The sequence below is a fragment of the Pestalotiopsis fici genome (assembly GCF_000516985.1).
Source record: "Pestalotiopsis fici W106-1 unplaced genomic scaffold PFICI_Scf_2, whole genome shotgun sequence".
Classification (NCBI taxonomy): domain Eukaryota; kingdom Fungi; phylum Ascomycota; class Sordariomycetes; order Amphisphaeriales; family Sporocadaceae; genus Pestalotiopsis; species Pestalotiopsis fici.
The window spans coordinates 3,426,134-3,441,221 of NW_006917092.1; the positions used below are offsets into that span (position 1 = coordinate 3,426,134).

Here is a 15,088-nt window from a genome sequence, read left to right on the forward strand (position 1 = left end):
AGGTACAATCTGATTGCACATCGACAAACCAGACGCCTCCAGGAATGCACCTTTAATCATGTTGCAGGTACCATGACTCCAAGAAACGATATGGGCACTGAGCACGGCCCAACTCCGGGCGCGGTAGAATCGTGGCGCTTGCCTTCGCAGTGTTTGCCGGGGAGGGCTTGGCCTCCCGTCAACCAGAATTAATAGTCAACCAGTATGTGGTCCATCAAGTAGCAACTTGTCTGTTCTTGCATTTGTCGATTTCGAATGAGCGGTTGAGGCTTAGTGGGAGGCTAACCCGGCCGAGCCACGAGCTTCAAATTTTATTCCTCGCAGTCTGACTTAGCCGAACCACACGGTTCATATTCTATTTCTGGGACTCCATCACGAATTAGCCGTTGAGAGCATACAGTGGGAAACAGGATCCTCATAGTAATGGATAGATATAAATACTGAACTTCGAAACGCTCATTTAGGGCATTGTCTCAATACATCTCTTTTATTCTTCGTATTATTATTAAAGTATCTTTAACACCAAAGCCTCGTCACGTACACCATTCTACTCACCAGCATTTGCGTATGCCCCCGGCCTGACCGCAGCCAGATGTCTCGGCGGGAGCAACATGCGCCCGGAACACGGCATCGAGGTCGTTGATTTCTTCTTTGCCGCCGGCTCCGAGCTGCAGATGAACCCACTAGGCGCAAATAACGAGTTTAAGAAGACAGGAAAATCAAGTGACGGAAAATTTCTCAACGTCTTGGTTAAGAATAACGGTGACGAAAGAACCGTCTCCAGCAACCAGGCCGTTGATGCATGGATTCGGGAATGGGTCGGGTGCGAGCATGGCGGTGAGAGGAGTTACGATGACAAGCTCGATTATACGTATGTTGCCTTTTCTTTCCTTGGATTTCATGGGGACCGAGATCCACATGTACAGATGTGATGAATAAGCGCATTAATTATTTGGCGATGTAGATGGCACTTGGATTGCTGAATGGGTTTGCATGGAAATATGATCATTTCTTTTTGGCTATATGATGTCGTAGATGACTACTTGGAGTGATTCCCTCCATCTTCTTTCGAAATAAGTGTGTAATGAAATTTTTAATACAACAGATCTTTTTTATCCCCCTCATTGAGACCATTCAATCGTACTTTTCAACACCCGCAAGTCGCAGTAGCTTCTGCGTGAGTTCGGGCTTCTCGAGTGGTTCATCCCTCTCACACGGATCAACAACGCCATCTATCTTGGCCTTGCCGTGAGAGTAAAGATTGCAGTGCGGCCAGTGTGTGGTCGCCTCCCAACGCTTGAAGATCTCAATCTTCTTCTGGCGGTCTTCCTCCAGCATGAACGATGCTGGGGTGAAGCAGGCATAAATAATGGTCCTGATAATGTCCGACTCGGGGAACGCCGCATAGTGCATGCTTCGGCTGTCCCATAGGATCAAGTCACCGGGTTCTGCGCAGACCTTGATGATCTCACAGCCCTGCTCCTTGTACCAGTCTACGTGATGATCCTTGAAAGGGTAAAAGTCGTAGTGCTTGGCACCAATTCCCTGAGTTCTGTCCGGGGGGTTGAGAGAGAAGAATTGGTTGAACAACTTAGAAGATCCTCTCATGAGCACCAGACCGCCGTCCTTGGGGCCGGCGTCCGAAAGGTTGATGATGCCCTGAACACAGGACAAACCCTTGCGCTCTGGGGCCTGGTCAACGTGTGGCCAAGGAGACCAGCTGACATCTTTGCGGCCTGGGAATGTGATGTTGACAGTGTCATAAGAAACGACGAGCTTGTCAGTTCCCCAGATCTTTTCAAATGCTTCAAGAACACCTGGCTCTTGTCGTGCATCCCAGACGTACTTCTCATGAGCAGCGCAGTAGTTGAGGTACATGCCTGCCTTGAAGCTCTGGGGAAGATGATCTTGTGTCCAGGTCGATCGGTCGTTGAGATCGAGCCCTTTGTCGAAGCTCGTGATCCACTCCAACGCCTTGTGACGGTAACCTTCGGCACGATCTTTCGGTATAGCTCCTTTCAAGACAACGTAGCCGTCTCTGAAAAAGTCATCGCGCCAGTCGTTGTAGGTATCAAGTGCCGAGTCGTCAAGGCTGGTGACGTGCAGCTTTGGAGCGGTAGTCTCCACTACGGTAGTGGTTGTGGTGGACATGATGGGCGATGAGAATGCTAATGCAATGACTAGTATGGCTCAATTGTGTTGTTCAATTTTGTGCTTGCAGCAGGTTGTCTCCAGATATGGATATACATTATCTAGACTAGTTATAGTCTCAACGAAAGACCAGTGTATTGATATATTTAATCATACTGCCTCTCTTACCCAAGGTAGCGATGAGGCTCATTTTCGCCTCACATATTGTCATATGGACCGCTTTCGCATTCGTGTGGTTTGACAAGGCAATAGAATTCCGCCGTGCGCGCAAGTCTATCGGCTTGGACTCCCCGAACCGTGCCGGTACTTGGGCTGACTTCCCCGTGGGGAAATGCCTTGGCTTTGCAACGTTGATGAAAGTATTCTGGAATTGCTTAGGACCTATACAGTTAGCCTAGTGCTGATCGTAGAGAATATCACATTCTGTTTTCATCATCGTCAAACGCTAACCAGTGAGCTCCAGACTAGATACGCAAGTAAACATGCGCCGGCTCCTCGTATCCCTGGTCTTGATGGCCAATTCCCCCACATTCGCCTGCCCACAGTTTCCGATGCATAGCGGATCATGCATCCCCCCACAAACACATTTGCACGGCGTCTGCTGGCTTGGTACTATCGGCGATATGGACCAGTACGGGGTATGCCATGGCTGAGAGGCAAGGAATGATAAAATGACCATTAAGAAGTGCGAGTGGTCATGACAGCATATCAAAATATACTCGCCATTATTCCGTATAACCTCTATTCGCAATGCCTGCCAGCCAGCCATTTCAAGTGGCAAACTTGACCATCGAAAAACCAACCATCGGCCACAATGGCTATGTTGGCCATGGGCATCGGATTGAGACTTTACCAAAAGGTTGGAACGGATTCAACTCACGTCCATTGTCTGAAGACTTGATCGCAGAACATGATCTGGGCATCAAGGTCCGCGATGGCTGTACTCTGTACTGCGACATCTATCGGCCCGCCAATGCCCCTGGAAAGATCCCCGCCATTGTTTGCTGGAGCCCATTTGGCAAGAAGCACAATGGCATCGGCATGATGAAAAAGGTCCGCTGGGGTGTTGGCGTTCCTGACGGCTGTCTGAGCGGTCTCGAACGCTTCGAGGGCCCCGATCCGGCAGAATACTGTCCTCGCGGCTTCGCTATCATCAATGTGGATGCGCGCGGCGCCGGTCACTCCGACGGCAGTATTGTCATCATGGGCCAGCAGGAGGGCGAGGATGGCCATGACGTGATTGAAGCGTTGGCCAAGATGGATTGGTGCAATGGCAACGTCGGCCTGGCCGGAAACTCGCATCTGGGTATCGTGCAGTGGTTTATCGCGGCGACACGACCGCCGTCTCTAAAAGCCATTGCGCCCTGGGAAGCATGTGGAGACTTGTACCGTGAGCAATTCGTCCGCGGCGGGGCTTGGGATAACGGACTGTTTGATCTCATTACCAAGCAAGTCATCCGTGGCCACAATGGCTGTGAGGACTTTAGGGAAATGTATCGTCGATGCCAGACGATGAATCCGTACTGGGCAGACAAACGTGCAAACATTAAGAACATCTCCATACCCACCTATGTGGTCGCTTCGTATTCCACCTTTGTCCACACAATGGGTTCCATTCGTGGTTGGCTCGAGGTGCAAACGGATGAGAAATGGCTCAGATGGGACCCGTATCAAGAATGGTACGATCTCTGGGTCGTCAAAGAATCCATAGACGAACTCGCACAATTCTTCGACTTTTATCTCAACGGCAACACCAAAAACGGCTGGGACGCAACACCAAAGGTTAGAATGAGCTCACTACGTTTCGGTGACCAGGAGCCCATCTATCCCATATCAGTCGAGGACTTTCCAGTCCCCAAAACTGAGTACCGCGAAATGTTCTTCTCTGGGGGTGACACACTGCAAGATGCTCCACCGACTACAGAAACAGGGCTATCTTATAATTTCGAGGCAGTTGACGGTCAAGAAGCCGATTTCGTGGGTTTCAAGCACACCTTTGCAACCAGAACCCGCCTCATGGGCCTACCAAAAGCCGTGCTTTACATGTCTTGCGATGACCTGGACGACATGATAGTCTACGTGCTGATCCGAAAGCTTGATCGTGACGGAAACGTCATGATGAACCTCAATATTCCTTGGGAGGCTGCACCATACTCAAAGATGTCAGAAATTCCCAAGGAAGAGATGAGTAATCTGATCCTCTACTTTGGTCCTCTTGGAATTCTCCGAGCGAGTCATAGGGAGATTGATTCTTCCATGTCGATCCACGAGCAATATCCTTTTCACACGCACTCCAACGTACAAAAAGTGGCCCCAGGACAGATTGTAGAGTTGGAAATTGGCTTGTGGGCCATGGGCATTGACTTTGAGGAGGGCGAGAGTTTGAGGGTTCAGGTGTCCGGACAATACCCCCTCATCCCAGAGTACAAGCAAGCCCGGCCGGCTCCAGCCGAGACATCGAACAAGGGGCACCACAAAGTGCATGTTGGTGGCAGGTACCCCAGTAGGATAATTCTGCCATTTGTAGATATTTGAAGCAGGCTGGCATAGGCTTGAAGGATTCTTAAACCACAATCTGCCCTGAATTGAAAAGCAATCTTTTGCTGCATGTTTCAAACCCCACCAAGATTCCCCCCTGGAATAAATACCTACTAGTCTGTAGAGCGTTAAATGATGACCGCACTCCACCGGGGGAACACGTATTACTGGGGCTCTGTTACGCCTCGACGAATCTGCCCAAGTCAAAGCCCCTACTGCCAACAACAACAGCTTTTCCCCATTTCTGCTTATGTAGGTAGACATGAATATTACCTACTAGATTGTCACAAGCTGTCAGCTCGCCTTCATCTTCCCGTTTCCACACCTCTATCACTGAGCCGACACATTGCCATGGAAAAACTTCCAGATGAACTGCTTGATATTATTGCCGACTGCCTGCCACCGGAGGCTCTCGCTCCTTATGCGACGCTGTCGAGCCGATGGCAGTCAACAATCGAACGACGCACATTCTATCGTCTTCAGATCAGCAGTGCCGATGAAGATATGGACTGCTTTACACTTTCCATTACACCCTCTCGAATCAGGTACCTCAAGCAATTGTACTTGACCATTCTAGTTCCGTTTCACGAAACGCGCATCATATCGGCGGAAGGGCAGGAGGCGCGCTTCAGTGCCGCCTTTACCGACGCGTTGCGAAAACTGTTCCAGGCTTTGGCTGGGACTGAATCAAGTATTCAAAATGCAAGCACGTCTCAAGGTATAGAAAGTTGGATCCATTTCTTTATAAGCGAAGTCAAATCGCCCGTGGATATCTGGGACGAGCTCAATGGGTATCTAACGCGTCGTATTCAACTGGTCGAGTATGAGTCTTTGCCATTTGTCCAATGTGTATCCCGCTTGGGAATTTATGATCCTCAACGAAAGTTCGCACTTCGAACGGCCATTGAGCTCTCTACAAGACTTCCAAACCTTTGTGGCATGGAGCTGGAAAAGACCATCCAGGATAAAATGTTTATATTCGCCTCTAACTTTCGACTGCTTTGGGACTCCCGTAAAGATCTTGCAGAAGCCTTTGCAAAAGCAGACAACCTCTCAGGAAGCCATTTACGTCACTTCACTGTGCTCACCGACGAGCTCGAGCCAAGGGATGGCTTGTTCAAGCCCGTTTCTGACTTTCGCAACTACTATGCAATTACGCTGGAACCGTCATACGACCCCCTCGGTGTTGCAATTCGCACTTTATCCCAGAATCTCACCTATCTCAATCTGAGCGGAACCTTTGATGTCTCTTTATTTTGGCCTACGCAAGCTGAAATCGACGGGACCATCACAAGAACATCATCAATCTCCCTGCAATGGCCTTGTTTAAAGCACATGATTATCAAGCTTGGACTCTGCACTCCGAACGGAGAGTGGTACTTCAAAGCAAAACCCCGCGTAGGGCACCGGAGGAGCACCAGGCTGCGGCCGATGAACGTCCCTGTTGATGACGAGCTTCAACATGTATTTGCCTCGTGGTCAAAGGCACTATCCCACATGCCTGTTCTTAGATCAGCCACGATATGGTTCCATTTGGAAATGACGCCACAAAAGCCATCTGAAGAGCGCTACTTTGACAAGTGGGTAGTCGGCTTCCATGCTCCTGGCGAAATTCCCGACCCAACAATCTTCACTTCTCACAACGCAAAGGTTACCATGGAAGAGTTATATAACTCAAGGTTGGTGTTCGAGCGAACGGATGGCTGGAGACCAACGACAAACACCATGGAAAGGCTGCAAAAGATGGCGAAAGATAGGTTTGCACAAACAAACTTGGTGGAAATTGATGTGAATATACTGGGTAATGTCACTCGCAAATGATTCGTTTGTACAATTCCTTGTAAGCGTTGAGTGACTTGAGGCGCTACAGGCCCACATCAAGACACAAGATGTGAGGTATAAGTACGGTTGCCCAGAGGGCGAACTATTGATAAATTCCAAATTGCGTGAATTATCACAACAACAACCTTGTATACCGTATGATTGTTGAATCAAAGTGCGTTAAACATGCTTGCATCATTTTTCCGCCCTTGCATTCTCAACCGCCACACATCCTCAGATCGCCATACTCATTTCGGGGGAATGATGGGCAGCGTGATATAATTCTCAACACCGGGGCCGAAATGCAGCGAATTCTGGCCGCCAAAAACGGACTTGGACCTTGGAAATTGTCAGCATCTCCTATTAGCATTTCCATCTTGATCACATACCTGTCCTTTGGGTTCGTGTGCTGGAAAAGCCCACTACCTTGAGTGTCACCCGAGCTGACTTCAAAGATCAATTTGCCACCCTTGTCAATGACAACATTCGTGGGCCACAACTCCACGTCTACGGCGTATACATGGCCATTTATAACTGGCTGCACGTCTGTGGAAAAGTACTGTCGATACGGGAGGTAGTGTCGGTGTTGGGGATGATCCGCGTTGACCTTTCGGAGGCTTACGCGAAGCCAACCCTTGCACACAGGAACGTTGTCGCCAGACGAACCAGTGTAAAATACCTCGGCACCTTGTGGCGAGATATGACGCAGAGTGACAAAAATGTCGATATCCTGTCTCTCAGGGAGTGGACTGGCAGAACTGTCGACAGAGACGTTGAGATGCGCTGTTACGTGGCCCGTAATTTCTGTGGTCTCATCAAATTGGGCGGTAGTGAACTGAACAAGGGATGGCTGCTGGAGGGAACCAAGGGCCTTGTATGAGACTTTCGAAACTGGTTGTGGTGTCATGTCCTTTGAAAGACCAGCATCGGCCGAGAGGAGGTACTTTGTGTACTGCGTTCGGGCAATGGGCCATTCACTTTCCTCGCGGCGTGAAAACCGCTTTTCAGCCTCCGGGTTGTTGAATCCCACATCGCCCTGACGAAGGCAGATGCTTACTGGTGCAACCTTGCCAGATGACCAGCCCGCGCTATCATTGCCTTTCAGATAAGCGTCCAAGAAACTTTTCTGGATTTCGACTTCTTCTTTGTAGTAAAATGGGAGATCGTGTCTACCAACAATGAATCGCAAGAACTTGTCTTTGGAGCTCACTCCCAGGTAGCCCTGGACATTGCCTCTGAGGTGCAACAAGATACCACCCCAGTTCGCCACCGATAAAACGGGAATATCAATGTCTGAAAGATCAAAGTCTTTTGAAGCATAGTACTCATCGTCTCTGAAACGATTGATTTCGTTGTCAATGTTCTGATCTTGGCGATTTGCCAACCTAGAAGTAATTCAGCGGCTGCACCATATTTTCATTTCATGTCGAATTCATGGAACGTACAGTTCTTCTTCCGACAAGTCACCCTCAATTGTGTCTTCTCCCCAATTGGCAGCCGCCCTGCCCGGGCGACCATACTGATTTGTGACCACCTGACGGTTCCACCAAAAGTTGATAAAGTTGTTTGAGAAGATGCCTCCATGGCGGCATCTGTCACGATAATAATCAGACATGCCTTCCCACGGTATGATGGCTGCCAGGCCCTTGGGCTTTCTTGCAGCGACTCGCCATTGACTTCCTAGGAGATTGTTAGGTTAGTCTCAAGCACAACTCAAAATCACTATTTGTCCCGGGTGACTCACCTGCATAGTAGCTCACGCCGAGCAGCCCAACCTTGCCCGACGACCAAGGTTGAGATGCTGCCCACTCGACGACGTCATTGAAACATTCGCTCGTTCCTCGAGACATGGTGTCCAGAAGACCAGGCGACTGGCCCAGCCCTCGCTCATCAGCACGAACAACCGCATAGCCGTTTCGGGTCCAAAACACTGGCTCTGGTGTTTCCCATGCTGCATAGCGAGACTTTTGCTCATCTAGCACTTCACTGTAGGATTTGGCATGGAAACTTGACGGGCTTGTTAGCTGCAGAGCTACCAGTATTGTATGGTCAAAGGTCTTGACGTACTCTCCGTACCAAATATCCTTGCCGTATGGTCCATAAGTGACGAGTACCGGATACTGCTTTTCCGGGCCTGAATCAAGTGGTCGGTACACATTGCATCGAATTGGCAAGTCTGAAGCTTTCAGTGGAATGTCGACATTCTTCTCGAATACAAGGCCATTCTCATGGTCCTCCTCTACCGTGTGCAGATTCTGTAGTGAATTGGGCATGGTGGCGTGAATGATCTGGGGGAATGAGAAGGAGATAACTGGTATCAGAGTATGCCCCAATCCTTTCTCACCTCAACATGTCAATTTGACTGTTACTTATTCTGAATTTCTGCATGCATATATTGAGGTCCCAAAGTTGGAACCGCAACATCCGTGATTGTGAGTGTTCCGGTAACACTGGGCTCGGGTAGAGTGGAGGGTTCGTCTGGGCCCCACTGTTGTTGAGCTTTAATGCGCGCCCATGCACACCTATACCTACGCGGATGCCAAGTAACAAACGTGCAGCAATTATGCCCATGGAGGGGATACACTTGACTAGTTGAGAGAGAATAATCTAGTAAATACCTGGCGGCAAAATTGTGTATTGAAGGCGGAGATAATTTTCCACGGGAAACCCGCACGCTTGCCATGTTGATGCTACCATCAAATCCTGATCGTGGTCATAATCGGCTATTGCACTGTCTGGTTGGCAATTGACGTGGGACAACATCACGTTCCAACAAAAATACGTATCAAAAATGCTTCCATGCCAATTTATCTCAATATAGACTTCTATAGAACTAAAAAATTTCTGTCGTCTTCTTTCTCTGCCCGATGTCAATCCTCACCATTCTCCGCCAATTTTGTAGCGGGTCAACCCTGGGTACCAAATGCCACCAGTCGCTTCCCAGGCACGAACGAGCCCCTGTGGTGCTTGAAATTAGCTCTGTGTTAGGCGCATGGGATGTGGACAACGGGTGTTATCAGACTTACTGATTGAAGGCGTACGCCATTCATCATCACTGTCACAAACAGTAATTCGGCCCTGTTGGAGCCATTTGGACGTTCGGAGAGATCCAAGTTTCGGTTGATCGGCCTATACGGTGGGGTGCGTCTATGTTGTGTGGGCCAATGGGCCGGATTAGAGATGGAAGACTGCGGTGCAGGTTGTTCTTGTCCAATGGTGACCTGAGACGCAGGGTCTGTCGTTGGACTAGACAGATGCAGAGTATAGTCTTTTAGTGCATCTTCGATAGTCGTTTCCGTCACGGTGCCTCCCCGCTTCGACTTTGTCATGGTAGTTGTGGTAGACATGATATCGCGAGTGGTTACACGTTTGTTCAGGGTGCACAAGATCGAAGAGAATTGCAGTAGGGAGCCTGCCAAACATGAAGTCTTTGAAATGGACTATCCATAGGACCTTCTTCGCGGGTTGGCTTCGGTCGGGTGTTCTGCGTGGCCTCGGCTTGACGTGGAGCCCCGCCGCCCGCCGCTGTAGTCACTGTGCTGAAATGCCCCAAGGGAACCGGTGGGGAGAGATTATAGCGCTATCATGCCGCCCGCCACCCACCTCCGATGTTATGTTTGCGATTAACAGTCACGGTCTAGAATCGACGCCATGGTGTTGTTTTACCTTGAACGACTAGCTGTAGGCCACTAACCTTGAAATTATCATACTCAGGCAGCTGCTCGTAAATATTGTGTTGCCATTAGTAGATACGTCGAGCCTGACAGCCGTATCTACAACTCTACACAATGGGCAATATGGAGCAAGCGACGGTCGTGCAGGAAGTGCTTGAACGAATTGACGCTGCCGCAATTGATGGTCGAGCCCACAATATCCGCCATCGACAACATCAGCTCCATCAGCTTAGTGGTGCACTGCAGAGAAATGCGGACAAAATCTGTGAAGCAATCGGTCTCGACTCGGGCTTTGACGATGATGAGGTTGCTTTCGAGTTCTCTCAGTCAATCAATACCATTAGGACTTTGTACGAACAACTGAATCTTCAATCTGCCCTGGACGAAGAATATGCCGCCAACAACAAAGACAATCTTTCTGCTCGTATGCCCTTTGGCATCGTGGTCATCCGTCCCGGTCAGCATTGCCGCCTCTTTTCCATCATATCTCCAGTCGCAACAGCAATAGCGGCCGGAAATTGCGTCATTGTCGAGGTGAGATCCGAAGCTTGGACGGTGAAGCAGCCAAGATATGTAGACTTACTAATCTCGGTATTGATTAGATCCCCAACTCTCTAGGCCATCTCGACAGCTTTTTGCGCTCTGAACTGACCACCTCCTTGGACCCGGATGGATTTGCTATTGTGTCTAAAGCTGTGACAGTTTCGCGCCTATCTTCAGATTATGTCGTCGTTGACCAAACTCTATCCGATACAACTAAGGAATCTAGTTTGGTGTCTGATTCCAAAGCCTTGACAGTCGCCATCGTGGACCGAACGGCAGATGTTGAGCAAGCTGCGAGTGCCATCTGCACAGCCAGATTTCGCTTCAAGGGTCGATCACCATATGCGCCCGACGTAATCATGGTCAACGAATGGGTACGCGATGACTTTGTTTCTGCGTGCCTGAAATTATCCAGCTCTCATGCTGCATCCACTGTGTCAGCCAAGAAGTCAGGTTCAGCCCTCAATGGGCGCACTTCTCATTACCCAAGAGACGATTTTACAGTTCTATTCGACTCATGTGGGGTTCGATTGGTGGAAGGTACACGAAAGTGAGTTACCAATATCTAATTCGCATTGTCAGAATGAAACATTGACCCCTCGTCTCTGTATTTTTAGCGCCAAGATAAGCAAGATATCCGATAGCACACTCGCGATAGTCCCAGTAACATCACTCGTGGGTACCGTAAGCTTTGCGAGCACCATGTAAGTATGATTGTGACAGGACTTGGCATATCTCCCTAATAGACGTTAGGACCAACGGCTCGTTGGCAGCTTGTTACTGCTTCGGAGATCTGAAATCTTCAAAGTTTCTCGGTCAATACGTCGGCGCAAACATGACATTCATCAATGGTATACCTCTTGAACTGCTCGGTGAGTACCAACAGTCGGCAAATGCCTGGACCTGGTTCTGTTCTAATCGTCATGAATTAGTTGGGCCAGTGCGACCGATCACCTCGACGGCCCCCCAGAACATAGATCTAAGGTATGAGACGAACATGGTGTCGCAGCCCCGGCCCCAAATTATAGTTCAAGATCATCGATTGGATCGAATTACACAGCTTTTTCAAGTGCGTACCAAGAAACCAGGCGAGGAACGCCAAATGGTTTCAGAGCTTCGGAAAGATTCTCTCGTTCCACTTCGACCGACTGGGCAACCTTCTGGGACATCGCTGGGATTCTTCGATCAAGGTATTAGGACAGGTTTTGTGGCTTTTGTGCTTCCTTGTTTAATTCTGATAGGATATACCAGCTTCAAGGGGTCTACGTATGCGTGGCGTCTTGTCCAGTCATCCAGTCACATCTGGTAGCATGGTTTGACCTAGTAGAGTGTCATTGTATTTTATTTTATTTTCTCTCTTGCTTCCGAGTGAGTGTGGCATGTTCTCAGGCTTTATGTGTGGTGGAAGTCGTAAGGAAACTACTAGGTATATGAGGCATATTGACAACATTTCAACGTACTTAAATATTCCAAAGACGCACTGAAGTGAGCTCGATACAATACAGTTGATTCATTTCCGTGGCAATCTCTATATATGTTGTATTTAAATCATGGCAGCAATCGATAGATTTGTGGGGGAAATGGTCTGAGACAGGCAGATGCATATTTTAGTCAAGGATGATGGATGCGTAGGCGATGCACGAGGCATACACCTCACTCTGCGCGTGCAGCATCAGTCCGGACGGAAGAAGTGGCGGACCAGGGTACACCCACCAGCTAATGAACGGACCCTGTATACTGTGAATTGCCAACCAATAAAGCTTTTGCTAGTACTTCTTAGGCTGACAACACTATGGAGCTTTCGAGACGCGAGAACAATCAGAGCAAAATGCAACAACCTCAGTGCAGAAAGCTAAAATAATCTACTAAGATCGGAATCCGCATGCATGGCACGTACGGACCAAGTCTTTCAAATTGTGCATAGCTTTGTAGGACGCAATATTGCAAGATGAATTCATTTGATGAACTGCTGTCACAATTGTAACAGGCCTAATATGAGATGAGCGGCAAGGTGACCGAACTCTTGAACTTTGGCCCAGTATGAATCTTGTGCTTTCCGACATTCAAATTCGTGAGGCTCTTGAACAGCGGAGGATACTCGGGGAGGATCGGATCATGACCTTTAATCTCGAATCTCAGTGACTCGCCTTGCTCGAACACGATACCACCCGGCCAGATTGCAATGTCGAGCTCCACCACGTCTCCCGGCGTCACTTTTTGTGACTCGTAGTGTGGATACCACAGCTCAGTTGGGTCTTTGCGCGCGCGCATTTCATCAGTGAGGCCTGGCTCATCTGCCGTCATCCGTTTCGAAGCCCGCAGGCGTCCGCTCGGCCCAACGTACTTGTAGATGTTCTCGTCCGGAATATCTCCGAGCTGCGTCCCAGGCTTCTGGTGGGTAAATGGAATGTTATAATTGAGAAGAGCATTTCCTTCCTTGTCAAGCTTTCGGACGATGAGGTAAACGTCCATGTCATCAAAGTCATCGCATGACATGAACAGCTTTGCTTTTGAGAAGCCACACAGCTCGGTATATCTGGAGAACGTCCAGGAAAAGTGTGCACCATCATCCTCCCAAGAGTCCGACTGGTAAGTGGTGATCACATCAGTCGACGGGGCATCCGCGGTCAGCTTGCTGCTGGTGCCATCCAAGAAGAAGGTCTCGTACTTTGTCCTCTTTGGAGGGTAGTTGTCTTCGGCTCGAAATGATACTGGAGGCCCATTGTACCGCAGCAGAGAAAGACGTATCTTTGGTGTTGACTCCCAACCATTGTCAGTACCCAAAAGATAGTGGTCCAAGAAGCGTTGCAAATCATCATTAGTCTCTGGTTGGTATATATCAAACCACTCCTGGGTTGGGTGGATTCGCAACCTAGACGCAGTTAGGTCAACAGTACGTAGTCGCTAGAAAGCAGAGACCGCTCACCATTTGTCTTTGGAGTTGGCATACTTCCAGCCTCGGATAGAACCCTCGGTATGAAGACCCGTTGAGTAGCTGGCCAAAACATACATGGGAATTTTGATGTTTTCCAACTTCGGCTTCTTGTCTTCCCAGTAAGCATTCATGAGGGGGTACTTTTCAATCATGGAAACAACATCCTCGCGCTTATTCTTGCCGTTAAATTCTTGCATGAGCAAGTCCCAGAATTTGAAATTTGGGATGCCTCCACGGCAAATACTCTCTCGGTAAAAGTCTCCAATCCCTTCCCAAGGGGCAATTGCCTTCAGATGAGGAGGCTGTTCCGCCGCGATCAACCTAGGATATATCTATTAGTGAATCCTGCTTCAAGTCTCAAACTTTTGGAAAGTTGGCTTACCACTGGGTAATTGCAAGCCACGAGTTACCAACTAGCGCGACTGACTCATTACTCCAGGGCTGTTTGGCGATCCACTCTATAGTATCGTAGCCATCTCTTCCTTCCTATGATGACAAGTCAGCCAATAATTGCGCTTAGAGTAGCCTGCGCGTCTCGACAAACCTGAGAACCAAAAATGAAGATGTCACCTTCCGAGTTGTAACAGCCCCGTGCATCTGGTTGCACGATAACGTAGCCCCTGGGGCACCACTCGGCTGGATCTGGAGCCTCGAACTTTTCCAGGCCGCTCAAAGAGCTTTTTGGTACTCCAAGCCATGTGAACTCGGTTGTTTGGTGATGGCCTAAATATGGTTGTCGCCAGAGCTGTTGTTTAGCCAAAATTATATATGATAGCGTGGAACCAGGACGCACGTACCAGAGCCGGTTTTACCATATGGCGACCATGGAAGAAGAGCGGGAAGCTTGTGGCCATCTAGTTTGGCAGGCCTGAAAATATCGGCTCGCAGATGAACCCCATCCCGAAGTGGAATTGCCACGTCTTTCTCCCATATGAGATCTTCCTTCAGAGCCAGGCGATCTGGTTCGCGCCTATACCCTTTGGGCAGAATTTGAGTTGATGGATTGAAGTCGGTCCACCAATGGTGGAAGTTTGGGTTTGCATCTGTAAACGCAACATCAATTCCAGCAATAGTGTGCGACATGTTTATGGACCAAGATTGGTCTAATTTGGCTTGTTCGTTTGTTGAAACCAGATAGAAAATCTGCACTCTAGTTTTCTTGACACTCCTTCAAACCATTCTTGACTTCATATTGGTGTTATCTGTGCCTCTATAGAAGTATACATGCCGAAAGTTGCAATGGCGCTCTCCCCATCCCGCTCACTGGGTTGGTCCCCGCTGCGCTGCCACTTAAGCCGAAGCCAACGCACGCGGGCGCGGGTCGGGCGGGACGGGGCCACTGGACGCTCAAAATGGGATGGATTCACCTCCCTCCACTGGAGGGCATCGGAAATGGCAAAGGCATGGGACAGAGTGCGATCAAGCA

The 15,088-nt window shown here is 49.1% G+C and overlaps 7 protein-coding genes across 7 annotated transcripts; 4 read left to right on the forward strand and 3 right to left on the reverse strand.

Moving 5' to 3' along the window:
* Positions 1–611: 611 nt before the first annotated feature.
* PFICI_03213 (uncharacterized protein) lies at positions 612–932 on the forward strand (the record flags this gene model as incomplete). The annotated part of the gene is made up of 1 exon (XM_007831794.1): positions 612–932. One exon carries the CDS (start codon positions 612–614, stop codon positions 930–932), a length of 321 nt encoding a protein of 106 aa, XP_007829985.1.
* A 202-nt stretch (positions 933–1,134) lies between these two features.
* Positions 1,135–2,151, reverse strand: PFICI_03214 (uncharacterized protein; the record flags this gene model as incomplete). Its single annotated transcript, XM_007831795.1, has 1 exon — positions 1,135–2,151. The coding sequence occupies one exon, from the start codon at positions 2,149–2,151 to the stop codon at positions 1,135–1,137; it is 1,017 nt and encodes a 338-aa protein (XP_007829986.1).
* Positions 2,152–2,901: 750 nt separating this feature from the next.
* On the forward strand, positions 2,902–4,686 carry PFICI_03215 (uncharacterized protein; the record flags this gene model as incomplete). Its single annotated transcript, XM_007831796.1, has 1 exon — positions 2,902–4,686. The coding sequence occupies one exon, from the start codon at positions 2,902–2,904 to the stop codon at positions 4,684–4,686; it is 1,785 nt and encodes a 594-aa protein (XP_007829987.1).
* A 354-nt stretch (positions 4,687–5,040) lies between these two features.
* Positions 5,041–6,510, forward strand: PFICI_03216 (uncharacterized protein; the record flags this gene model as incomplete). The annotated part of the gene is made up of 1 exon (XM_007831797.1): positions 5,041–6,510. The coding sequence occupies one exon, from the start codon at positions 5,041–5,043 to the stop codon at positions 6,508–6,510; it is 1,470 nt and encodes a 489-aa protein (XP_007829988.1).
* Positions 6,511–6,758: 248 nt separating this feature from the next.
* PFICI_03217 (uncharacterized protein) lies at positions 6,759–8,783 on the reverse strand (the record flags this gene model as incomplete). Its single annotated transcript, XM_007831798.1, has 4 exons — positions 6,759–6,849; positions 6,900–7,895; positions 7,956–8,190; positions 8,255–8,783. The coding sequence occupies 4 exons, from the start codon at positions 8,781–8,783 to the stop codon at positions 6,759–6,761; spliced, it is 1,851 nt and encodes a 616-aa protein (XP_007829989.1).
* A 1,515-nt stretch (positions 8,784–10,298) lies between these two features.
* PFICI_03218 (uncharacterized protein) lies at positions 10,299–11,281 on the forward strand (the record flags this gene model as incomplete). The annotated part of the gene is made up of 2 exons (XM_007831799.1): positions 10,299–10,718; positions 10,787–11,281. The coding sequence occupies 2 exons, from the start codon at positions 10,299–10,301 to the stop codon at positions 11,279–11,281; spliced, it is 915 nt and encodes a 304-aa protein (XP_007829990.1).
* A 1,435-nt stretch (positions 11,282–12,716) lies between these two features.
* On the reverse strand, positions 12,717–14,745 carry PFICI_03219 (uncharacterized protein; the record flags this gene model as incomplete). Its single annotated transcript, XM_007831800.1, has 5 exons — positions 12,717–13,599; positions 13,654–13,983; positions 14,045–14,148; positions 14,207–14,385; positions 14,460–14,745. The coding sequence occupies 5 exons, from the start codon at positions 14,743–14,745 to the stop codon at positions 12,717–12,719; spliced, it is 1,782 nt and encodes a 593-aa protein (XP_007829991.1).
* Between the last annotated feature and the right edge of the window lie 343 nt (positions 14,746–15,088).